Source organism: Mesocricetus auratus, unplaced genomic scaffold (assembly GCF_017639785.1).
Source record: "Mesocricetus auratus isolate SY011 unplaced genomic scaffold, BCM_Maur_2.0 Super-Scaffold_100007, whole genome shotgun sequence".
Lineage (NCBI taxonomy): Eukaryota > Metazoa > Chordata > Mammalia > Rodentia > Cricetidae > Mesocricetus > Mesocricetus auratus.
The window spans coordinates 75,790,089-75,815,700 of NW_024429191.1; the positions used below are offsets into that span (position 1 = coordinate 75,790,089).

The 25,612-nt window shown below is 52.4% G+C and overlaps 1 protein-coding gene across 4 annotated transcripts; it reads right to left on the minus strand.

The window, feature by feature from the left end:
• Positions 1 to 23,803, minus strand: Cacnb1 (calcium voltage-gated channel auxiliary subunit beta 1). Of its 4 annotated transcripts, none has more exons than XM_005075917.4 (14): positions 23,532 to 23,803; positions 20,921 to 21,007; positions 17,773 to 17,892; positions 13,911 to 14,033; positions 13,230 to 13,366; positions 12,928 to 13,004; positions 12,411 to 12,565; positions 11,410 to 11,490; positions 10,978 to 11,036; positions 10,689 to 10,798; positions 10,399 to 10,550; positions 4,107 to 4,202; positions 3,552 to 3,737; positions 1 to 1,809 (listed from the first exon to the last, which is right to left on the minus strand). In XM_005075917.4, exons 1-14 carry the CDS (start codon positions 23,613 to 23,615, stop codon positions 1,348 to 1,350), a joined length of 1,929 nt encoding a protein of 642 aa, XP_005075974.1. In that variant the 5' UTR covers positions 23,616 to 23,803; the 3' UTR covers positions 1 to 1,347. The 4 variants fall into 4 exon arrangements, with proteins under 4 accessions (XP_005075974.1, XP_005075975.1, XP_021086227.1 ...); XM_005075918.3 differs by lacking the exon at positions 12,411 to 12,565 and adding an exon at positions 11,745 to 11,764 and having other exon boundaries at positions 23,532 to 23,802; XM_021230568.2 differs by lacking the exons at positions 20,921 to 21,007; positions 23,532 to 23,803 and adding an exon at positions 19,563 to 19,923.
• Between the last annotated feature and the right edge of the window lie 1,809 nt (positions 23,804 to 25,612).

The following is a 25,612-nucleotide window of genomic DNA, read 5'->3' on the forward strand; positions in this document are numbered from 1 at the left end:
TGGCCGCAAAGGACAGGACTGCGGTTTTATATGTGGCAAAATATCTCTCCTAGAGGAGTACAGACAGACAGACAGACGGATGGGCACAGGACAAGACAGGGAGCGAAAGGCTGGGCAGTGTTATCTTCTAACCTGTAAGTGGAAGCTGCAACCCCGCCCCCAGGTGAGGGGTGGGACAACATTGGCACAGGTGGCGAGACAGGCGTGAGGTGCCCATCCCTGAGGTGGGCAGCTGGGCAGGGCCCAGTCCTCGTTGGCACAATCGGCTCTCTCTGGACCAGCTGTGATGCTGGGGAGGGGCAGGGCTGTTGGACTACGGGGATGCTGAGGCTAATGGTACCCAAGGGAGAGGGGCCGCCAAGGCCTCTGGGGGAGGGCGGACACCGGGAAAGGACAGAACCACAAGAGGCAAATACAGAGAAGCAGCAGCAACCAAGACCCCCAGGGGAGACCCGAGGCTCTCAGACAGGCCCTGGATGATGTCACCTCTTGGGCACCAACCCACAGAGCTTCTCCCCTGGGGCCTCAGGGCGAAGGTGAAGGAACAGTTTTTTTGGTTTAGAATGAGGTGGACCAAATATTCATGGTCTCCACACCCAGGTGGCACGGAGATGTGGGGCTCAGATGCAGAGGGCCCCTCTCTTCCGATGGCAGCAGGCAGGGGATGCTGTAGACAGAGCTCATTCCTGGGGGAGGCAAGGCTTGGATATGGGGGGGCAGCATCTTGGTTTGCTCACTCCTCAAGGCTCTGGGCCTGGGCTCTGGCCATGACCCTGGAGGGCAGAGTGCACAACTGATTCCTGTCTCTCAGGGCAAGCTCCACATGGGTTTCCAAGCTGTGGCCTTCACCCACCAGAGAATGCTGCTAGGAAACCAGGTTATGGGATGGACATGGTTGGGACCCTGGCCTGGGATTTGGGGAAGATTCAGCGGCCTCTCTCTTCAAGAAAAGCACCCAAGCTTCCCCAAACACCCCTATGTTGGTAAAAAGAAGTCCCACCCCTCCCCGTTGGGAACTTCACTTACAGCCCCGAGCAGAAAGAGTTAAGGAAGCGCACCTTTTCTCTGGGAGGGAGAGAGCCCCCTAAGATGGGGAAAGGGGGCACTTCAGAAAGTAGGTATCCCCCATCTACTCACAGCAGTTAGGGAAGAACCCACAGCTGGGGGTTTCGGGCCTCCCAGGAGTTGGGATGATAACCACCAAAGAAACCCTTCTTTGAGCAAAGGCATCTAAAAATGAGGGTCACAGCGCCCCCTAGAGGCAAGACATATCTCGGGGTGGTGCGCCCCTCTTCTCTCCCCTCCCCGGGCTCAGAGCCTTTCCTCTCCCAATGCTGCCCCTGCCTCTCAGTGGATGTAGACGCCTTGTCCCCAGCCCTCCAGCTCATTCTTATTGCGCCCCAGAACCGGCCCACCACCCTCTGCACAGTAACGGCCCTTATTCCGGCCCCTGTTCCGGTTGTCGGTCATCTCCTCCTCATAGTCTTCCTCGTCTTCCCAGGAACCCTGCCGGGCTGGTGGTGTGCCTCCCCCTGCAGGGTCTCCAGGCCCTGGGCCCTCTGAGGGGTCTGTCTCCATGTCCACACACGAGTCTCCCGGCTCCGTGTAAGCAGAGTTTCGGCTGCCGGGGGTGTCAGCATCAAACGTGTCTTGTCGGGACAGTGCCCGCAGGGTGCCTGCCCGGCCAGGTGGGTGGTTGCTGGGGTAAAGGCCCGGGGGCTGGCCCAGCTCCCCGGGGTACTCGTGCACGCTGGCGTGCTCCCCAGTGGCCCGGTCCAGCGGCTGGTCCCCGGAAGCAAGGTAGGGTCCCTGGTTAGCAGACAGACGGCACGCACCATGCAGATCAGGCAGGGGTGAGAAAAACACAACAAAGCAAGGCAGGTTAGTGATGGTGCCAAGACACCAGCCTGGCTCCTGGAGGGCGCTGGCTCTAGGGGAGGGGCACCCGGGACCAGGGCCATTGGCTATTAGAGCTCAGCCTGAGGGCAGGCCACAGGCCATTTGCTCCGGCTATCTGCTCCTCTATCAGCCCGAGGGCACCCAACCTCATCTGGGCATGACCTCTCCTGGTAACCATGGTAAGGAGCCCTGAATCATTAGTCACTGGTTCCTCAATGCATGTTATTAACGCCTTCTTGGGTTAATCATCGTTAACAGCTCATTAGTATTGCCACTCACTCATTAGTTAGTGGTTGCTTGGGTTAGTCAATCCTCCAATTTTCCAAATACACTGAGATTTCAGCTCCAACTCACTGACCCCATCTTCCTCTGCCCCCACTAGACCTCAGGCACAGGCTCCCAGAATCCCACACTTCTCCCATGCCTTACACAAATGAGTCTCCAAGGTTGACAGGATTCCTCTCCTGCCCCCCTTAAAGCAGCCTATTTGAAGACTGCTAATGATTCCATGTCTCCCCCCTATCTCCCCACCCACTGGAGAGCATGAGATGGCCCGGTGCCCTTGTCACCAGTGGCTGACAGCTCCTGCCATCTCGAGCTGTGTGACTAAGCAAATGATACCCTCTCTGCGGCACCATATTTCCTGGTTAGAGTGTCATGGGAAACAGACTCCAGCACCAGTTTCCAGACTGCTTCCTGGAACTGCTCTATGGCAGAGCGGGGAGAGCAAAGAAGTGCTTCTGAGGTCCCCAAGGCAGGGAAGGGGAGGCCAGGCCCCCAGCTCCCCATGAGCAGATCCAGGATGGCTCAGCTTCTCTGAACAAGTGAGATCTGTTGCTCAAAACACACATGAGGTGCAGCAGTTTAGAGTAGCTTCATGGTGTTCTGGCTCTAACCCAGACCATAGACTTAATGGTGTGGGCTCAGAGGCGGGCTGTGGCTCCGTGGGAGGAGAGCCTTTCCTGGGCTGTTTCCCTGGGAGACGGTGGAAGGCACAGCTTAGCACATAGATGCTGCAGCTTGGGTCCCTCAAGGATTGCTGGGGAGGGGCAAGTTCCCTGGATTCAATGGTCCCCATCCTGTTAGATATAAAATGGGTGTGGAGCTGAGAGCTGTACTGCTAACTTGTAATTCCAGTATCCAGGAGGCTGAAGCAGGAGGATTGCCTCCAGTTTGCAGCCAGTCTGGAACACTGGGAATTCCAGGCCAGCTACCAAAAACCAACAACAAAAGAGAAAAGGGTGTAGAGTCCTATGAAAACAAGCCTATTCATCTTCCTCAAATTTTCTTCCTAGTTCCTGGACTTATAAGGGCTCCCATCAGGCCTCAGATCCAACGGGCAGCAGATGCAATCCTAAGGGACCAGTCCCAGGAAGGCAGCATCAGCCAGCCCCTAGTCCCACCAAAAACCACAGACACCAGACGCTGCCGCTCACCACGGTTTTTTTTGTTTTGTTTTGTTTTTTTTACAAAATAAAGCTCTTCCTTTCCTTCCCCATGATCCCTGCACCCCAGGGTGGGAGGGAAGACCGGAGAGACACCTGCTACATGGCGTGCTCCTGCGGCTGGGCCACCGCGTCGCCTCCCTGCGGTGAGGCCTCCAGCCCTCCCCAGAAGCTGAGATTTCTCCTGAGCGACGTGAGCACCTGTACCTGGAGGTTGGAGACCGGGGCAGGGCTGGCAGCCAGAGCTGCGGTAGCCATGGTGCGGTTCAGCAGCGGATTGGGTGGCGTGCTGCTGGGCGGGTGTGTGGCCTTCCAGTAAGCTTCCAAGTACTCTGCCAGGTGCTCGCAGGCATCTTCCAATTGGTTCTCGTCCAGTATTATGTCAAACATTTCCTGTGGAGGTGGGGTTAGGGGCGGGGCTGGGATGAGCGGGGGCGTGACCAAGGGTTGAAGGTGTGGCCTGGGTGCAGTGGGTGGAGTCAAGGGGTTGAAGGACAAGGTTAAAAGGCCTCCGGATGTGGAGCAAGGAAAGGACACTCAGACCTACAAAGGACAGAACTGCAGGACTCAGCCCAACTCCCTCAAATTCTAGGTATAAGGAAACGAGGGCTTGGCTCCACACTAAGGAGTGTTTCAGTCATTTGCCCACCCTCTTTATCCAAGGACCAGTCTATAACCCAGGTACTGTCTTCCATGCAGGCAAAGGAAACAGGAGAACCCAAATGCACACCCTCCCTTCCCTCCCCGGTTCTGAGCACTCACGGGGGGACACTGGGCCAGCTTCTCCGAGGCTGCTATTTGGACATTGAGGTGTTTGGATTGAGACTTCCCTCGGGATTTGATGAGCCTCTGCAGTACCTGGTTGGGGGAAAGAGAGGGAGTTAGAAGGACATAGGCAATGAACCAAGTCTAAAAGGCAGATTCTGGTTGGAGCCAGTGGGAAATCAGAGTCAGATGGGTGGAATGTTCCATGATTCTCTGTCCTAAGCACCTCTGCCAGAATGATTTCACAAGCTCTATGTCCACTACATAAGGCTCGGGCTCACGACCACATGCAAGTTACACACACATACACATACACTCACACACTCACATACACACACTCACACATATACACACATCCATACATCCATACATACACATACACTCACAATACACGCTCACATACACTCACACACACACTCACACACTCACACATACACACACTCACACACACATACACACACACACACACACACACACACACACACACATATACTCTCTCTCTCTCTCTCTCACCCCTTGCCTACAGGTCTTAGTCTCCAGTCTCAGCACCTCTAGTCCATGTGACCGGCCGCAGTCATCCTTCATGGAAGAACTCCTTGCTGGTTACTAGCACTGCTCTGAGTATGTTTTTGAGATGAGGGCTTGCTATGTCACCCAGGCTGACATCCAACAGGGCCTGGGGACCAGTGATCTGCTGCCTCTTGCCTCTTGCCACACTCTACCTGGCTGTTCTGTGCTTCTTTACAGGATCAATTTAGTCCCCCAACACTAAACCCAGCCATGAAGGGAACTTCAAACTCAAACTGAGAGAAGATCTACAACATGGTTGGCCTATAATATTACAAAGTGCCACTGTCATAAAATCTAAAGAAAGCCGAAGAGCTGCTCTATATCAAAAAGACTACCTGTGGCGGGCGGTGGAGGAGGGCTACACAGAAAAACTCTTGTCTAGAAAAAAAATAATAGTGCATGCAGTGCGATCCTGGGTGGCCTCCTAGGCTATGGAAAAGTGCTGTGCAATAAACCTTCTGTACACTGAGAATGTGTATTACTCTCATTGTTAATAAAGAAGCTGATTGGCCTATAGCAAGGCAGGTTAAAGTTAGGAGGGACAATCAAACAGGATGCTGGAATGAGGAAGGGCAGAGTCCGGGGAGTCACCAGCCAGATGCAGCGGGAGCAGGAGATGAACATGTCATGCTAATAAGGTACCACCATGTGACAGGGGGTAAATAAGGCATATGGATTAACTTAAAATGTAAGAGCTAATTAGTAATAAGCCTGAGTTTTTGGCTGAGTATTTACAATTAATATAAGCCTCTGTGTGGTAATTTGGAAATGGTTCCAGGGTGGGAAAACTCCAGCCTACAGAAAATGGTATCATAAGGGGGAATATCATGACAATTGAAGAAAGCTAAATTTGGGCTTCCACCTGGAATTCAATATTAAGTCCAGCTGGCCTTGAACTCAGAGACCCACCTACCTCTGCCTCCTGAGTGCTGGGATTAAAGGTGGGCACCACATTTTTAGATAACGTATAATATACAGGGGCACTGAGACAAACCCAGGCTGGTCTTGAACTCAGAACTTCGTGTGGCTGACCTTAACTTCTGATCTTCCTGCTTCACCCTCTTAAGAAACACATGCTGGCCGGGCGGTGGTGGCGCACGCCTTTAATCCCAGCACTCGGGAGGCAGAGGCAGGCGGATCTCTGTGAGTTCGAGGCCAGGCTGGACCGACAGCCTCGAAAACAATACAGAGAAACCCTGTCTCGTAAAAACCAAAAAAAAAAAAAAAAAAAAAAAAGAAACACATGCTGAAGTAAATAGGGTGAAGGCATAAGATTTTTTTGTTAAGTGTGTGCTGAGAACTGAATCCAGGAGCTCATACACATCGAGCTTATAATCCATTAAAAATAAAATTGAAAGGCCAGGGTAGTGGTGCATGCCTTTAGTCCCAGCACTTGGGAGGCAAAGGCAAAGGCAGGGGAATTGTCTACATAGTGAATTCCAGGCCAAAAAATGAAATAAAAACAAAAATAAAATGAAATTAGAGCTGGGCAGATGACACAGGCCTGTTATCCTGGTACTTAGGAATCAAATGCAGGAGGGTCTAGGAATTGAGGCCAGACTTGGCTACATAATGAAAACTAAAACAATTAAAATAAAATAAAATCAGCCGGGCGGTAGTGGTGCACACCTTTAATCTCAGCAGAGGCAGGCAGATCTCTGTGAGTTCGAGACCAGCCTGGTCTACAGGTCTACAGAGTGAGTTACAGCACAGCCTCCAAAACAGTACAGAGAAACCCTGTCTCGAAAAACAAAAACAAAACAAAACAAAAAACAAAAAAAAGTGAAATTGGGCTAGAGGTATAGCCTGGTGGCATAGCACTTGCTTGGCACTTACAAGACTCTGGGTTTGATACCTAGCAGTGAAATACTTAAATGAAATGAAACGACAAGAGGTGGAATGAGGCAGATCCAAAGTTTAAGACCAGGCTGGTAGCTCAGTTGGCAAAGTACTTGCTTCCCAAGACTGAAGACCTGAATTCGATCCCCAGAACTAACATAAAAAGTTGGGCATAGTAGTGTGAGCTTACAATTCTAGATCCATAATGGATCCCTGGGGCCAGTCAACCTAGCCCATCACACCAGTGACAGACCCTGTCTCAAAAAATGTGGATGGCACCTGAGGAACCACACTGGAGGTTTTCTCTGGGGATCCCAGCTGCGCACACACAAACAAACACACGCAGCTGCACATACACACACATGCACATACACACACATGCACATACACACACACAGCTGCACATACACACACATGCACATACACACACAGCTGCACATACACACACATGCACACACACACACAGCTGCACATACACACATGCACATATACACACGCAGCTGCACATACACACACAAACACACACATGCACATACACACACACATGCACATACACACACACATGCACATACACACACATGCACATACACACACATGCACATACACACACACAGCTGCGCATACACACACATGCACATACACACACAGCTGCACATACACACACAAACACACACATGCACATATACACACGCAGCTGCACATACACACACATGCACACACACACACGCAGCTGCACATACACACACATGCACATACACACACACAGCTGCACATACACACACATGCACACACACACACAGCTGCGCATACACACACAAACACACACATGCACATACACACACACATGCACATACACACACATGCACATACACACACATGCACATACACACACACAGCTGCGCATACACACACATGCACATACACACACGCAGCTGCGCATACACACACATGCACATACACACACGCAGCTGCACATACACACACATGCACACACACACACGCAGCTGCACATACACACACATGCACATACACACACACAGCTGCACATACACACACATGCACATACACACACAGCTGCACGTACACACACATGCACATACACACACACAGCTGCGCACACACAAACAAACACACACAGCTGCACATACACACACATGCACATACACACACACAGCTGCACATACACACACATACACACAGCTGCACGTACACACACATGCACATACACACACACATGCACATATACAAACACACACAGCTGCACATACACACAAACACACACAGCTGCACATACACACACATGCACATACACACACACAGCTGCGCATACACACACATGCACATACACACACGCAGCTGCACATACACACACATGCACACACACACACAGCTGCGCATACACACACATGCACATACACACACACACAGCTGCACGTACACACACATGCACATACACACACAGCTGCACATACACACACACAGCTGCACATACACACACAGCTGCACATACACACACAAACACACACAGCTGCACATACACACACATGCACACACACACACAGCTGCACATATACACACACACACACGCAGCTGCACATACACACACACATGCTCACACACACACAGATGCACATGTACAAGAAGTTCAATGTCTTCAGTGTCACCCCTTGATACACAGTGAATTCAAGGCTAGCCTGGGATACAGGAGACCCCATCTCAAAACAAGCAAACAAAAAGCCAGAGCATGGTGACACATGCCAGCATGTGACTGAAATCCTAAGCACTTGGGAAACAGAGTCAAGAGGATCAGTGAATTTGAGGCCAGAAAGGACTACATGAGATCCTATCTCAAAAACTGAAAATAAAGCTAACAGAAAGAACATGGTACCTTCGTGGGCACCAGGCTTTATTGCATAATTAATCCTGTTGCTAAGTTTTCACAATAATCACTGAAGCGTGACTAGGTAGAGGAGGGAAAACTAGGGCACAGAGATGTTGGAAGACGTGCCAGGAGAACACAGTAAGTAGGAAGCCCAGGCACTCTGAGCCCACGCCCGTAACCTCAAAGGAGGAAATGGAATCTCTGTTACATCCTAGGCCACGGGATGTTTTGCATCCATTACCTCATTTGATCTTTTCAAAGCATGTAAATCCCATCATGCCGGTTATAGCATTAGGAGCCAAGGACTCAGAAAGGTCAAGAAAATGTCACAGGGTTCTTAGCTCACAGGACACACACTCCCATGGACAGACAGTCCCTACCACAGCCGCCATCATCAATTGGATGGTACACTGGGCTTCAGAGAGGTGTGGTGGCCTATCCCTTTCATGCAGCCCTAAAGAGGCTGAGGCAGGAGGACTGTTAAATTCAAGGCCAGCCTAGGCTACATATGACCCTGCCTCAAAATTAATTGTTAAAAATTAAGAATAAGCTGGGCAGTGGTGGCAAACGCCTTTAATCCCAGCACTTGGGAGGCAGAGACAGACATGAGCTGGAGCCAGCCTGATCTACATATCGAGTTCCAGGACAGCCACAGCTACACAGATAAAAACAAAACAAAACCGTCATCCAAATTCTTATTCTATGTCTCTCAAGTCCCCACTAACATCTAGAAAGGGAAGTTGATGGAGCCAGGTGTGATTTCACATGTCTGAATCCCAGTAGTCAGTAAGTTAAAGCAAAGGAAGCAAGTTCAAGCCACACAGGGAGATCCTGTCTTGAAAAAGAAAAAGAGCTGGATGGTGGTAGTGCACACCTTTAATCCCAGCACTTGGGAGACAGAGGCAGGAGGATCTCTGTGAGTTGAAGGCCAGCCTGGTCTACAGAGTGAGTTCCAGGACATTCAGAGCTAAACAGTGAAGCGCTGTCTCAAAAAAACAAAAAAAAAAAAAAGAAAGAAAAAGACGGAGATGGCTCCGTATTTAAGAACAGTACTGCACCGGTTGGTGGTGCCTTAGATCCCAGGCAAGCGGATGTCTGTGAGTTCAAGGCCAGCCTGGTTGACAGAGCTAGTTCCAGAATAGCCAAGGCTATTCAGAGAAGCTGTCTTGAAAAGTAAAATAAAAATTTAAAAATTAAAGAGAAAAAAAAAGATCATGCACCACACTTGCAGAGGACTCAAGTTTGATTCCCGGCATCCGTGTGGGACAACTCCCAACACCTGAGACTCCAACTGCAGAGAGCCCATGCCTCCAGCCTCCAGGGCATCTGTACATACATGCATATACCCACACGTAGATACATGATTAAAAAGAAAAAAACTGCCAGGCGTTGGTGGCACATGCCTTTAATCCCAGCACTCCGGAGGCAGAGGCAGGCGGATCTCTGTGAGTTCAAGGTCAGCCTGGTCTACAGAGCGAGTTCCAGGACAGCCTCCAAAACAATACAAAGAAACCCTGTCTCGACAAACAAAAAAACAAAAAATTTAAAAGAGGAAGGAAAGGAAAAAGTTCAGAGTCACAACATAATGAAAATGAAATCAGCCTCCCTGCCATTATCCTCTGTCTCAGGCCCACATGAAGACAGTACAGCAAAAAAAAGCTTGACATTAGAAGATTCAAAACTTTCCAACAGCCACATACATAGCTGGGTGACACTGGAACAAACCATACCAGACCCTTTCATTTTTCTGATCCAATGATGGACAAAAGAGTAGAGATGAGACTAACCTGTGTAACCCTAATAAAATTTATAATATTGAATACACAGAAGGTACAGACCACTTTCCATATCCACATGAGTCTTACAGAGAAGGGAACTAAAGACGGGGTGGGGGAGGGGGATAACAGACTATCAGAAGCCATAGCATGAAAAGCAGCCCCGCTCAGGGACGTTCCTTGTAGACCACGTCTACCATTAGAACCAGTCTCCTGCACCCACCTTGGGAGATGTGATCTTGATGTAAACAATGATGGGGGCCAGCGACGTCTTAGAGAGCTGAGCTGGGTGGTTGATGGTGTCGGCATCCAGGGCCACCAGCTGTAAGGTCCGGGCCAGCTCGAAGATCCGCTCAATCTCACTCTGCACCTCAGCTGGGGTGTGGAGTCAGGGGAGGAGGTTGTAAGGCACCCCCCAGGAGGCCGTGGAGAGAGGGAAAGCTTCTGGAGAATTCCCAACACATCCCACCCCTGCTGACAGGCTGGGAGGGGGAGAGTAGGCGGGCAGCTTACCCAGGCTGGAGCGCGTGTTGGAGCGCTCAATGATAATGTGTTTGCTGGGGTTGTTGAGGACAGAGCGCTTGGCCAGGGAAATGTCGGCTGTTACCCGAGTGATGGAAATCCTGAAGGACCAGGCAGGGAGAAGTCAGGGGTTCGGTGGGCAAGAACATACTGTCCACTCACAGGTTTCAGGGTTTCCGGCCTGCCACCCTAGTCTCTGTCTAAGAGCCTCAGAGTGGTTCCCTCCAGACATCTTGCTCATCCCCAAGTGGAAGGTGGGAGACAGCTCTCAGGATCTCACCTGCCATCAAACCGATGCTTCAGAAAGTCAAACAGTGCCTTCTGCATCATGTCTGTCACCTGCCATTGTGGGGGGCAGGGGAGAAGGAGAAGTCAGACTCTGAAACCCCCCAGGAGGTCAGCCTGCTGGTGTCTGGACCCCCACTTTCTACCCTCTTTCAAAATTCTTGAGATGAAGGGGCCCCTAGGGGGGGCGGGATCCTCCCCTGGGGCCTCCAACACAGCCTGAGCCCCACTGGTCCTTATGTGGCATCTCTAAGAGGGCTCTTAAGAACTTTCCCTGGGAGACTGAGCCCTCCTGAGCGGGCTTCCCATGAGTCAGGCCTCTCTAGGGGTTTTCTCTGAAGGGTGTGGGCTTTGGGGAGACAGGATCTTAGGGAGATCTTTCCATGCACACTCTGGAGATCTGGGCCCATCTGGGTGCACAGCCTACCTCATAGCCCTTGAGGGATGGTCCCACCAGGATGATGGGCCTCATGGAAGGCACCACGTCATACGGGGGCACATGCTCTGTCTGGGAGGGAAGCAGGGAAGGGAAACCCCAGAGCAGAGATGGCATCAGCCCCTCTCCCCAAGTATCCAGGCTCCCACATGCAGCCTTTCCCCCCTTTGACCCCCAGAGCCCAGATGTGGGTGTCACAGGAGGGAGGAGGGATGGCTGGGAAGGACCAGGAAGGATGGGTAAAGGGGAAAGATATGGGAATGGGTGTTAGAAGGTCCCCCAGCTCATCCCGGCATGGGACAGACACAGAAAGCTGTTATACTCACCGATTTCTGCTTCTGTTTGGCTGGGTCCAGAGATTGCCAGGAGGGGGAAGGGAAGGAGAGAGGGGAAGGCACCAGGCAGGGGTAGAAGGCCAGGAAGGAGCCGGGACAGGAGGAGGGGCAAAAGAGTGGGTAGACGAGGAAAAATAACAGGCATGCGTGTTAGTGACAGACAGAGCCAGAGAGGGGATGGGACCCCGGGCCAAGGGGAGCCAAAGGTGGCCTAGGAGGCTGGAGGCAGGACTGACAACCATGTGGACTTGAGAATACTGGGACATGCCTCCTGCCCTTCGAGCCTAGCTCTGGAATGAGCTAGAAAAGTTGGAAGCCCCTAATTCAGAGCCCACCCTCTACTCTATTGGATATCTCCAAGTATATTTTAAGGGTTCCTCTGAGGACCTGCTTTACGTCCAGTGGACCCCCTCATACATCCACTCAGAGTAGGAAAGGAGGGGCTCATGAATGCCATTCCATCCTTTACAATCCTGGGAGTGGGATTTTATAGAGAAGGATAGTCCCATCCCATCCTGTCCCACCCCCCTTACATCCAGCTAGGCAGAAAGCCCTGAGGCTTGAAGTGGCGACTGGACCACATCTGGACCACTCCAGCCCCTTCCTTTGCCAAGAGCTGGGTCCTAACTCCCCTCACAAGAAATGAGACAGAATTACCTTCTTAAAGAAGGGTATGCGCTTGCCGTGGGGTGGCGGCGTGGTGACACTGCTCACACTAGTCTTGGCCGAGCCGCTCTGCTCCCCTAGCTCAGCCTCCTCATCCTCTAACTCTAGGGGGTCTAGCTCAAAAGCTAAGTTAGTCATTTCGTTACCTGGACCAGTCAGGAAGGAGGTGAAGGGAGAAGAGTGAGATGAGCGGGAAGACACAGTGCAGAACACAGGAGGGGCGGGGGAAAAAGAAAGAAGAGGTGAATGGAACAGGGCTCGGAGAATGGATGGGGCATGGAGGGCCGGGGACGGCAGAGAGATGGAGCTACCACAGAGAGGGGACAGGAGAGACGCAACAGGCTCAGCTTGTAGGCTACCCTATCCTTGATGGAGAGGTACCACTGTATGTGTATGGGGGACTCAGGATTGGGGTACCTCCTATTGCTGGGAGGAGGGGCCACCCCCATGGAGAAGCCTCCCCACCTAGGAAAAACTCTCCCTCCCCTGGGCTGCAGGCAGCTCTTACCACTGGCAGGGGGTGTGGGGCGGCGAGTGCCAGTCACCACGTCTCCCAGACTGGAACTGGAGTTGTCACCTGACTTGCTGTGTGGGCAGAGAAGCAAAGGAGCTGATGAGCGTGTGGGGCTGCAGGACCTGAGTTCTGACGTGGGCGCACACCTGGTGTGTGCGTCCCCCCGCAAGGCCCCCCCCGCAAGGCCAGGGCATTCCCCCCCCCCCCGCAAGGCCAGGGCAGCGCCACGCCCCGAGGACTCCTCCCTGGCTGCTGGCCTCTCCAGAGACAGCGCTGCCCCACCCCCAGGCAGACACCTGGAGCTGAGGCGGTTCTGACGCAGGGTCTGTTCCTGCAGCAGGCGAAGGCTGTCCAGTTTGACCGGGCTGGGGATGAAGCCAACCTCGCAGCCTTCCTTCACCAGCCGCCCGATCCACCAGTCGTTATTGTATTTCTGTGAACAAGAGGCTAAGAGGGGAGACTGGTGGGAGCATAGCTACCCTGGGGGGGGGGGGTGGACCTCCAGGCGGCCAGCCCTGCCAGTAGATGGCGCCCTCAAACTAGGTTACCCCCACCCCCATCCCCCAGCCCCAGCTCTGATGAAAGCCTCCCAGTTTCCAAGACAATGTCAAGCCCAGGACCCTTTCTGACCGTGGACCACCCTCTGCTAGAGAGTAGGGGAGAACATTCCCGCCTCCCAGAGACCCACACTGCAGGAAATCAGCAGTCCGTGTGAAAGCAGACACCTACAACGCACACTGTCACTGTCCCAGGGCTCAACAGACCCTCTCAACATCTTTGTGACCTAGGCACTGCCATCCATTAACCAATGAAAACTCGGGTGCTCAGAGAGGTGAAGAGATTGGACTGAGGTTGCACAGCAGACTCGGCCCGGCTCTGCTCGGCAGCTTTTTCCCACTAGTCTTCCAGACACCTCTACCCACACACCCCTCATTTCCCACCCCCACCTCCCTCCAGGGGCCAAGGGTTCAGCCCACCTCCTTGATGTGCAGGAAGTCCTTGGGCTCAAAGGTGATGGCCACTCCCTGCACAGGCACCTCATCTCCTGGGGACGGATTGTAGCCAACATTTGTCCGCACAGCAAAAGCCACTGGTTTGGTCTAGAGGAGACACACAGGTGGATGACGAGTAGCGGACTGGAGCCAAGTAGTGCCTTGCTTGACTGCAAAGGTGACTGTGTGGTTGTTGCTCTGTCAACTATTCACTGAAGTGTATACCGAATGGATTGTGTGGTTTTCTGTAACTTTTACAATAAAACGGCGGGGAGGGAGGCGCTGGGGAGATGGCTCATCAGGCAGTGGCATTTACCATACAAGCTTGGCAATCTGAGTCTAATCCCCAGAACATAAGCAGAGGCAGACGGACAGGGCTGACTTTACAAAGGTGACTTCTATGTGCCGTAACATGCAAGTCCACACACATACAGCATCATGCCCAAACACACAAGCGCACACACACACTAATTGATTACAAAGAAAAGAAATAGGAGCTGGAGAGATGACTCTGGTTAAGAGCACTGACTGTTCTTCCAGAGGACCCAGGTTCAATTCCCAGCACCCACTCGGCAGCTCATAGTTATCTGTAACTCCAGTTCCAGAGAATCCAACACCCTCACACAGACATACATACAGGTAAAACATCAATCAATGTACATCAAAAAATAAATTAATTATTAAAAAAAAAAGAAAAAGAAACAAACACTGGAATTCAAGGCTGGAGAGATGGCTCAGTAGGTAAAGGTACCCACCACGTGTGACAGATGACCTGAGTTCGATCCCCAGGACTAAGATGGTGGAAGGAGAGACCCAACTCCCACAAGTTGCCCCCTGACCTCCACATGTACACTGCAACATGCAACACGACATACAAAAACAAGATAAATTTTAAAATATTCAAAAGTGGAATCTAGCCTGTGGTGGTGGAGGGAGCCTTGGGGAATGGCACCCGGAGGGAAGGACAAAGGAACAGCAAAGTCGCTGCTCACTGTGGACACACACTTCATTTGCTCACAAAACCTGATCGCTTTGCTAGGATTGTTACTATGCCCACTTGGTTTTATTTATTTATTTGGAGATGCCAGGGCTCCTGGCTGTTGTCAAGCACTCAGGACACTGAAGCAGGGGGATGTCTCTAAGTTCAGGTTAGTCTAGGCTATATAATGAGTTCCAGGCCAGTCTGGATTACAGGGAAAAACTATGCCTCAAAAACAAGTTTTGAAATACATAATTGTTTATTAAGATATCTGCTGTTGGGCCGGGCGGTGGTGGCGCACGCCTTTAATCCCAGCACTCGGGAGGCAGAGGCAGGCGGATCTCTGTGAGTTCGAGGCCAGCCTAGTCTACAAGAGCTAGTTCCAGGACAGCCTCCAAAGCCATGGAGAAACCCTGTCTCAAAAAACCAAAAAAAAAAAAAAAAAAAAAAAAAGATATCTGCTGTTATTATTTTGTCTCTCAGGACTGGGGATCCAAGCAAAGCTTTGTACACAAGGTAGGTGTTCTACCACTGAGCCTATTACATCCTCACCACTATCGTTTATTTCTAGGTTTTGTTTTACTTTTTGTTGTTTTCGAGACAGGGTTTCTCTGTATTGTTTTGGAGGCTGTCCTGGAACTAGCTCTTGTAGACCAGGCTGGCCTTGAACTCACAGAGATCCACCTGCCTCTGCCTCCCGAGTGCCGGGATTAAAGGCGTGTGCCACCAACGCCCGGCTTTGTTTTACTTTTAATTTGGTTTAATTTTTTTTAATGTGTGTGTGAGGGGGCGGGTGAGCATGAGTGTGCACATGCCATAGCATCTCTGTGGTCAGGAATCAATTCTGTCCTTTCACTGTGGGTCCCAGGAACTGAACCCAGCAATTGCTTTTGCTGACTGAGCAATCTTACCAGTGCCTCACCCCCCTTTTTTCTTTCCTTCTTCATCTCTTATTTTGAGACAAGGTGTCATAGTGCGGGCTAACCTGGGATGACCTTGAACTTCTGTCCTGCTGCCTCTGCCTCCCAAGTGCTGGGATTACAGGCGTATGCCATCAAGTCTGATTTTTGTGATGCTGGGGATTGGGCCTCGAGTTTGCTAGGGGAGCACTGCACCAACTGAACTACAGCCCCTGTCCCGGCTGTCTTTCTTCTGGAGCTTTGAGCTTCCAATCAAGCCTAAGCTGATCACACCACTAGTTTTTTTTTGTTGTTGTTGTTGTTGTTTTTTTGGTTTTTACGAGACAGGGTTTCTCTGTATTGTTTTGGAGGCTATCGGTCCAGCCCAGCCTCGAACTCACAGAGATCCGCCAGCCTCTGCCTCCCGAGTGCTGGGATTAAAGGCGTGCGCCACCAATGCCCAGCTTAGAATCTGTTATTTAACATTGTTGGTTCTTCCAAGAACATCAGGTACGTTGTTTTATGCACATTACGGTGTCATGGAAAGGTGGCAAAAAGCTATCACCACGGCTGTGAGACGGCTCAGTAGGTAACGTGCTTGTGCTGTGTGTGTGTGTGTGTGTGTGTGTGTATGTGTGTGTATGTGTGTGTGTATGTGTGTGTATGTGTGTATGTATGTGTGTGTATGTATGTGTGTGTTTATGTGTATGTTTGTGTATGTGTGTGTGTATGTGTGTATTTGTGGGGGGGTGTCAGAGATGGGCCCTGAGATGACTTCTGGCTAGCATCCTCTCCTGGGGTGGCAGTGTTCCACTCCGAGATAAACATCCTAGCACCCATGTAAAGGCCAGGAACATCAGTTCACATCTGGAACCCCAGCACTGTGGTTTCAAGAGCACAGTAGGTGAATCCCAGGAAGGCTCACTGGCTAGTCTAGTAAAAATGGCAAGCTCCAGGTTCAGTTGGACCAACTGAGGAAGCTATCTGACATTGACCTCTGGCTTCCCCTACAGCATACATGACTGTGTGCTCCTATACACACTAGTTCATACAACACAAACACACGTACACACAAACAGCTACCATCAGCCATGTGTGGTGGCTCAGTCTGTAATTCCACCTCTTGGGAGGCTGAGGAATGAGGATTGCTGTAAATTCTGGGACATCCTGGGCTACAGAATAAGGCCTTGTTTCAAACAGAGAGGAGAGCCAGTGAGATGGCTCAGCATGTAAAGGAGCTTGCCAACAAGCCTGACACCTGAATTGGATCCCTTTGTAGAAGTGGACAAGTACCCCAAGTTGTCCCCTGACTTTCATATGTTCAGTACAGCATGGTGGGCCCCTCCAAAAAGGGGTGATTTTAAATATGTAAAGACTCTCCATAAGAAAAGGCTGGGGATATAGCTCAGTGATAGAGAACTCACCTGACATGAATAAGGTCGTAGGTTCAATCTCGTGTGTGTGTGCGCGCGCACGCGTACACGTGCATGTGTGTAGGGGTATGGATCAGAACTAGAAGCTAGGTATATTCTGAAGACTGAAACAGAAACACCGGAAGTTTAAGGCAAGAATGAACTGGCCAGGAGACTGTCTCCACAACAAACAACTAAGGCTGGGATTCTAATCCAGGATGTTTGATTCTACAAAGTAGGTTTGTTTTCCTGGTGGTGCTGAGGATTGAACCCAGGACACTGTGCAAGCTAAGTGAGCACTCTATCGATGAGCTACATCCCTATCCCAGGAAGAAAGTTTCATCACTTGTCAAGCAATGTGGAAACAGTGTCACTTTGAATGCTGTCTGAGAGGAAGATATCCCAGCCCACATTTTCTTCACAGGGGAAAGACAACATGAGGTCTGAGACAGACCTCTGCAAGTAACTGGCACTGAGTCTGCCCAGGCTCTCTCAGGATAGGGGTAGGGGAAGGTGAGGACAATGCCCACAAGTTCCCTTCCCCTCATCTGTCTCACCTTGGCTTTCTCAAGCTGGGCTAAGGCCTGGCGCTCTGCCTCCTTCCTTAAGGCTTCCCGGTCCTCCTCCAGAGACACGTCGGAGTCTGATGGGCGACTTGTGTAGGACTCTGCTGAGCCCTGAAAGCAGAGGGGGCCAGTTCAGGGCAGCGCCACATCTTCAGGTTCCTGGGAAGGCATGGCAGTGCTACCCACCTTAAAGACCACAAGTCCCTCAGTCCAGCTCAATGCCACAAGGCCTAGGAAGAGGTATTGTTAGGGAGAGGAGTCCAGGAATCAAGGTTTGCAAGCCTGCAGGGTGAGTGTGACCCTAGGAAAGGTGACAACAGCAAGCTGGGGGGTTAAGACAGGTCTAACGACAGCTGCTTGGGCTTGGGAGAGGGTGGGAACCCGATAGGGGCACAGCCCAAGGGAGGAGTGCCAGGGGATGAATCTAACTCCCGGCTCCTCCTTCCCTGCCCTGCCCCCTGAATGGCTGAGTGAGAAGTCACAGTAGAAGCTCAACACCATCCTTTCCAGGGACAGTAGCCACTCTCTTAGGCCTGAATCCTCACGGTTGGAATGCCAGGGCCACAAAAAATACTGCTCGAGGATCAGAGGAGCAAGACACCTACTTCCCAGCCCCCTCTATGTGGAATTTCTGATTAGAGGCACTCCAGGCTCTCCTTCGATTTTCAGGGAAGTGCAGACAAGAGATGTAAGAGAAGGGCAGATCATGGAGCAGCCTTTGCCCGCACCAGGCTGCTAGAATGCCAAGGTAAAGTCAGGTTGAGGAGACTGGAAGCCATCTTAGGCCACAGTCACCATCCCAGAGTTCAAAGAACTCTAGTAGAGACATGTTCATATGTATGAGACACATGGAACCTGTACAGATGTCATTGCACTGGTCAGGAAGTGTGTGTGTGTGTGTGTGTGTGTGTGTGTGTGTGTGTGTGTGTATATGTGTATTTGGAAATATAAAAAGTGTGCTTGAAAAAAAATGTACTCAAAAAAAAAAAAAAAAAAAAGGAAAAACAATTTGAGGCCAGCCTGGTCTACAGAGAGAGTTCCAGGACAAGCTCCAAAGCTATACAGAGAAACCCTGTCTCCAAAAAGAGAAAAGGAAAAGATGTATATCATAGTGTGTGTCGCAGGGTGTGAACAATCGAGTCACCAGGGACAGCCAGAGGTCTATGTCCATGATGGCGGAGACAAAGGGTGGCAAAGGACAGGATGTGGGGACTTGTGACTTCTGGGTGGTGGCAGACAAGTCTGGGAGGGAATACGGGGAAGACGTGGGATTACAGGGATGTGAGGGGTTTCTCCTGAGGGCAGGAAAGACTCACTTGCCTGGGATTGTCCCTTGGTTTGGCATGGAGAGAGGAGGCCGGGACCTACCTCTTCCCCAACACCCCTGGCCATCAGTTGGTACAGGCATTTCCTTCCTGGGGAAAATCTGGGAATGGGGGGGGGTTCACTGCAGGAGGGTTGGGCTAGGATTTGTATCACTAATTAAAGCTGGAAAAGAGACAAAGTCAGGGGAGGGAGAAGCAAAAGAACCCCCACTCTCCCCTGTTACACAGTCCCCCAAAACAAGAATACAGATGGACAGACAGACAGAGAGACAAGCAGAGGTGGATAGTCAGGGGCACCCACTGACCCCAACAGACTCGCATATGCACACTCACACACACACAATGAGAAATGGGAGACGGGAAAGCCAGGAAGCAAGGAGACGGGCTGGAGAAAGGCCCTCCACAGCGGTGAGAGGCATTGTTCCCCCCACCACCACCTGCCCATCCCCAGCTCACCACTACCAGGGTCCGGCTGGGCGCCTCCATCCCGGCACCCTCAGTGCCCAGCCCTGCTGGCCTAGGGTGGCCCACACAGCCCGTTCCCCCAGGGGCTCAGGTTACAAGCAGAGTTGCTACATGTGCAAACGGCTGGAGTATATTTAGCTCAGAGATGTGGCAAGGTCTGCCCCCCACTCCTGCCACCTACTGGGGGTAGGACTTGGGGAGCTAAGAAAAGGAAGATGGGAGGCTGCAGGGTCTGACCCCCTTGGCTGGCAAGGGGAAACTGAAGGCTCTTCCTGCCCTGAGTAAGAATGAAGCACATCTTCATTCTTTCTAGACCTGGCCTGGGCCCAGTTCCAGAACGGGAGGGCTGAAGGAATGGCTAAAGAAAGGACTTCTGGACTGTTTGTGTATTTTAGACACACTCAGATCAAGGCCTCCCTTCAGTTTCTGGAGCTAGGCCTGGGATCACATGTGTCAACCTAGAGACCGAAGAGTCAGAAAGAAAGTACTCACTCCAGTCAGCCATGGCTCAGCCTGCTACTACGTTCTCTGGGACACAGTGGGGGTCACTCCAGGGGGTTCCTCCTGTCTAATGTCCTCTCCCTCATGCTCTGCCTATTATCTCCTTAACACACTCCTTTTCTTGTCTGATCCCAAGCCCCTCTTGCCTTTTTTGGGTACCAGACTTTGTTGAGATGCTCAGTAGTCATAGCAACCACATGCCTCCTCACTGCCTCTCCCCAGCCTAAGATGGCCTGGGGTTGAGGGAAGAGAGGAAAGTGGCCGTTTTCCCAGCTCAGCACGAGGGCCCAGGGAGCTACTGTCAGCACCTGCTAAGCTAGGGATGCAGGCTGGAGCTCTCTAAAGCGAAACACCTCTCCTCCCATATCTTGTTTTCTGTGCATATTCAAGAGTCCTTTTGGAAGTGGGGAGCACGTGTTCCTGACCCACACCTAACCAGAGCCCAGTGTCTCAGCTTATTTCCAAGCACCTGTCTCAGCCCCACCCTGGCACAGATTCTGGGGGAGGACATGGAAGCAGACAGCCGGCAGGGGGAGTGGGTGACAGCCCGAAACAAGCCAGGAGGAGGCAGGCCAGGCTGTCCCTGAATGAGATGACGTAGGCAGGCAGGCAGGCAGCAGGGGCTGGTAGCTGGTGCTGGAGGAGGGGCTGGCGGGGGCGGGAGCGGGAGTGGGGGCTGAGGCAGTGGGTGCAGCTGACAGGCATCCACGAGAGGTCACAGGGTGTCAGAGTGTGGTGGTGGTTCCAGGCAGGTGACAAATGACATGAGAAAGGGTGCCTGGAGTAAGTCGCAGTTCAGCCGGCACCAACCAACTGCATCTCCCTCCCAAGTCACCATCCCCAGTTACCTGGCGGACGAAGCTGTTGGATGTTGTATCCGAGGATGTACTCCCATCAGATCTTTTGAACCTCCCTTTCCTCTTGCTGTATTTGCCCTGGAGAGGTGGGGAAGGAACAAGAGTGAAATCAGAAAGACCCTTTCCCTGTTTGCCTCCTACAGGAGCTGGTCTAAGGGCCAGCCCCACGACAGTCTGCTCCACCCCACCCCTCTCCTCTCCTAGAGGTGGCCAGGCTGAACCACGCAAGAGAGCCTGGGATGCACACACAGAGATCCCCAAATCAAGCCAAAGGCTGGGAAGCAGAGGGCCTGAGGAATGGGAGGTTCATTAGGCAGCAAAGCTAATTAAGATGCTGGGCAGGCTGCAGCAGCCTGGGGGAAGGGAGAGGCTGCCTGCAGTGCTGGGGGGCGGAGGAAGAGAGGGGGATGTCCTCTCCTGCATCTGGAGCTGAGGGGGCAGAGTATGCTGTGCCCCCAGAGAGAGGAGGGAAGGCAACCCAGGGCCAGGCTTGGTTCCTCCCCTGAGCCCAACTCTTGTGCTCTCTGCTTTCCAGAGTAGAGAGAGGGTAAGACACTCAGCTCCACATTTCTGGGGAAGGAAAGGAGGGAGGAGGCACGGAACCGAGTCTGGAAAGTAGACATCAACCTGTGGCCCAGCGCCTCGGGAGTAGGTTCTGCTTCCCACTCTCACCTCCACCCCACCAGGACCGTCCTCGGCCTCCCTCCTCATAAGCAGGGTTTATATTCCTCCCCAAGGTAGGATCCACCCTACTCCCACTCCAGCTGATACTGCCCATGCCCCCTCCCCACAGTACTAACCCTGCTCCATCAGTCAAAAGGCCCCTTCTGCTCCGCCCCAAGCTGAGACTAGAACCTAGTCCTGCCAGTCCTAGGTAAGATGGCTTATCTATCTGAAAACAACACAGAGAAACCCTGTCTCGTAAAACCAAAAAAAAAAAAAAAAAAAAAAAAAAAAAGATGGCTTATCTATCAATCTTACTGGACTCTTACTGGGATGGGGGGGTTCCTGCCTGACCTCTCAGATGCCAAAGGTATGGACCAAGGCTTCAGCCATCTCCATGCTTCCTACAAGGGAGCTGCTTCTTTGCTCCCTCTCACTCCCCACCCCCCCCACTTGGCCCTTGCCAAGTACAGAATGGGCAGAATGTCCAAGAGCCCCTGACCCCAGACTTTCTTTGACCAAAGACCCTAGAGGAGCCTCAACCACATTGCAGCTCTGACTCCTGAGGCCTGGTAACAAGGAGGCTGGATAGCCATGCATAGTAATCCCCACATGTAATCTCCACACTTCTAAAGTAGAGGCAGGAGGATCAGTAGTTCAAGGCCAACCTATACTACATAAGATCCTAACACACACACACACACACACACACACACACACACACACACACACACACACACTTCCATGATCCTCTTTCCTTTTCTTCTTCTTCCAAAGCTGATGTACAGCAAATCTAGTTTTGAGTTTCCCTACAAACCTATGAGGATCCTGTGGTGAACTCAGACTCTTTCCCATCACTACCCCAACCCAGCTGAGCAAAGGGAGTGGCTTTCAGAGGGACAGGGGACAGCTGAAAGGAAGGCATCAGTCAGCTGCCTCCCAGGCTCCAAGGGGCCTGGGGTGGAGGAATGAGGTATTTTTAGGTCTGACCTGACCCCCCCCCATACACACCCATCAACCACATCCTGGTGCTTACAGTGGCTCCAGTCTGGCCACAGCAATGCAAGAGTTAATGCTATCCTTGGAGAAGGACAAGTCTGAGAAAAATCCCTTGGCATGGCCACCACATACCCTACCGGTCATTCTTTGGGTACTTTCTATGGCCAAGAATGCCCCTACCTGGGGGTAACCCAGGGACCATAGAAAAAGTGAGAGTGGGCAAAAGCAGAGCCCCTCCCCCAGGTAAAACAGCTTCCTCTCCTCCAAGACAGTGAGTTGGCACCCATCCAACTTTCCAAACTTCGGAGGCTCCCACCCCTTGGGGCAGGGGGGAGGGGTAAGCCAATGTGGGTGTTGGGGGGAGGGAAACATCCAAGGGAGGGATGGAGACCAGGTGACCAGGGGAGGCCTCCCAGGGCTGATCCCTTCCCCACCTTCGAAAGCCAGTGTCTGAGCCTTCGAAGGCCTGTTGGCAACGCCCTCTGACCATCATTTTTGCTGTCTCCCAATACTACCCCCACCCCACCCACACCCGCTAGCGCCCCCAAACGTGCTCTGCGTTGCTCCCATCGCCTGATTCGCTCTCCAGCCTCCCTCCAACTCCTCAAGGCCTGGATTCCCCCCCCCCCCGCTTCCATCAGCAACCCCGGTGTCAGCCCGCTGGAGCCTGAACCCCAGCAGCAGGGACCTGGACGCGGGGGAGACCTGGAGGCGAGGCTGACAGGCATTCCACCCACCCCGTCTCCGCTCCGCAGGACCGCGGCCCAACTCCGGCTAATAGTCAATCGATCATTAACCCTCCAGAATGGGGGGGGGGGTCGTGCAGACCCCTCTCCCATCCACGCTGGGCATATAACCCTTTCCTTCCCGGAGCTTCTCGAGCCAACCCCAAGGTCCGCAGGAGCGGTCCCTTTCCCTCGAGCCAGGCACCTCCCCTCACCTGTGGGCTGGGGTCGAAGACCTCCATAGGGATCTCCTGGGAAGATGGGTAAGGGCCCCGGGACATTCCGCTCTTCTGGACCATGGAGAGAATCCTCCCGTCCGGCCGCCCGCCCGGCCCAGCCGGGCACTCTCAGCGCATGGGAGAGGCCGTCCAAGCCGAGAGCAGCGCGGCGTCGCGCAGCCAGCACCGGGTGCAGTCGCCCAGCCCGACCTCGAGCTGCACGCTCGCCGCCTTGCCGCCCTCCCGGCTCGCGATCTCGTCTCTGCGGCCGTCGCCGCTGCCGCCTCCGCCCCTGAAGGCTCAGCATCTCCCCCCCGCCCCTCCCTCGCTCCCGCCCCGCGGCCCCGCCCCTCGAGCCCCTCCGCGGGTTGCGCGCAGACAATGGCCGGTGGCAGAGCCCAGCTGGCCTTCTGATCCCAGAGAGGCTTGACCACTGTCCTCCGATTATCTTAGGTTGATGGCAGCCTGCAGGGGACCAAGGGGAAACCGGCTTTGAGGCTGGGGTGGAGGTGGGGGCGTTTACCAGTGAGTACCAAACGCTGAAGCGCAGGTTGGCACGGCTGGCACTGCCTCCCTGTCTGTCCCAAACTACTCTCCCAGCGGGTCTCCCTGACCTACTCCTGCTTGGGCCACCGGAACTTCCCGGTCCCTGTGATCCTGGGACCTGGCTTTAACTCCTTTCTCCCCAGTGTGGGACCAAGGCCGCCATGAAACCGGCACAGTAGACCTCCCTCTCCAGCCTGGCTCTAGTGCTGTTGGCTTGGGCCTGAGGATGGTTTGAGTGTCCAAAGGGAGAGGCCAGCAGAGACAGTAGGAATGCTGGCCAGGGACTCAAGAGTGCTTCTGCCTCATCGTTATTAAGGCCCCCCTGTTGCTTAGAACAGAAGGGAAACAAAAGGAAGTATGAAGATGAGAGAAGGAGAAAGTCTATCCAAAATCAGATGTCATTAATGTTGACCTAGGATTGTCCTTGCTTTATCCTTGACTGGGGAACAAATGTCCCAGGCCTGTGGGGAGTAAGATCCTAGCAACTCGATGTTAATTGGACTCAGGCTCTTTCTGGTTGTGGGGTATAGCATGCCTTTAATCCCAGCACAGGGGAGGCAGAGGCAGGAGGATTTCTGTGAGTGTGAGGCCAGCTTGGTCTCCATAGCCAACTTCAGGACAGCCAGGACTACACAAAGAGACCGTGTCTCAAACAGACAAGTCATTCTCCATGCTTCAGTTTCCGTTCCTATAAACGGTGTTGTTGGCACTATGCGCCTTTGCCTACTGGAATTATCGGCAATGATGAGAACACTGTAGGAAGTCTGGAAGCTGGATGTGATGGTGTACAGCAGCGATTCCAGCATGAGGCAGGATGATGGGGCTAGAGGCCAGCTTAGACCACACAGTGTCATCAGCTCCATAGAGAGAACCGATTACAAAACATCAGTGAATAGACAGAAGTGCCCCACAACAACAAAAGTGCTACGGTTCTGGAGGTGCTGTGAGGAGCAGTGTGGGGGTCGTTGTAGCAAGAGGACTATTTCCCACCTTTTCCACCCTGTTCTGTGCGCCACAGAAAGCAGAGAGGCCAAATGAAGCCCTGTCAAGGTCAAGGGCTCCTAAAATATAAACAGCTTTCTGGGTTCTCCTTGACTGGAGACGGTGAGCTCTTCACAGTCATCCTCATTCTGGATTCTAAGTGAGTGTTCACACTCCGGTCACATCAGTGTGTGGTAAGGACTGTGAGCAGTGCTGAAACTTTGTATCCTTCCATGAACATCACAACACAGGCAGGGTTCCCAGCACACAGAGGACAACAGAGCTTGGCATGAGAGGGAAGCATGGGCTTCTCCAACTAGGCATGATGGTAGAGGCCTTCAATCCCAGTACTCAGGAGGCAGAGGCAGGTAGATCTCTATGAGTTCAAGGCCAGCCTCGTCTACACAGGAAGTTCAACCCAGATAAGGGCAACTGCAGAAGAGGAGGAAGAGGAGGAGAAGGACCTGTGTTCTTGGTCTGTTACTTAAGTTATAAAATGAAGTGGGTTTTTTGTTTTACTTATTTGATTGACTGTTTTGAGACATGACTGG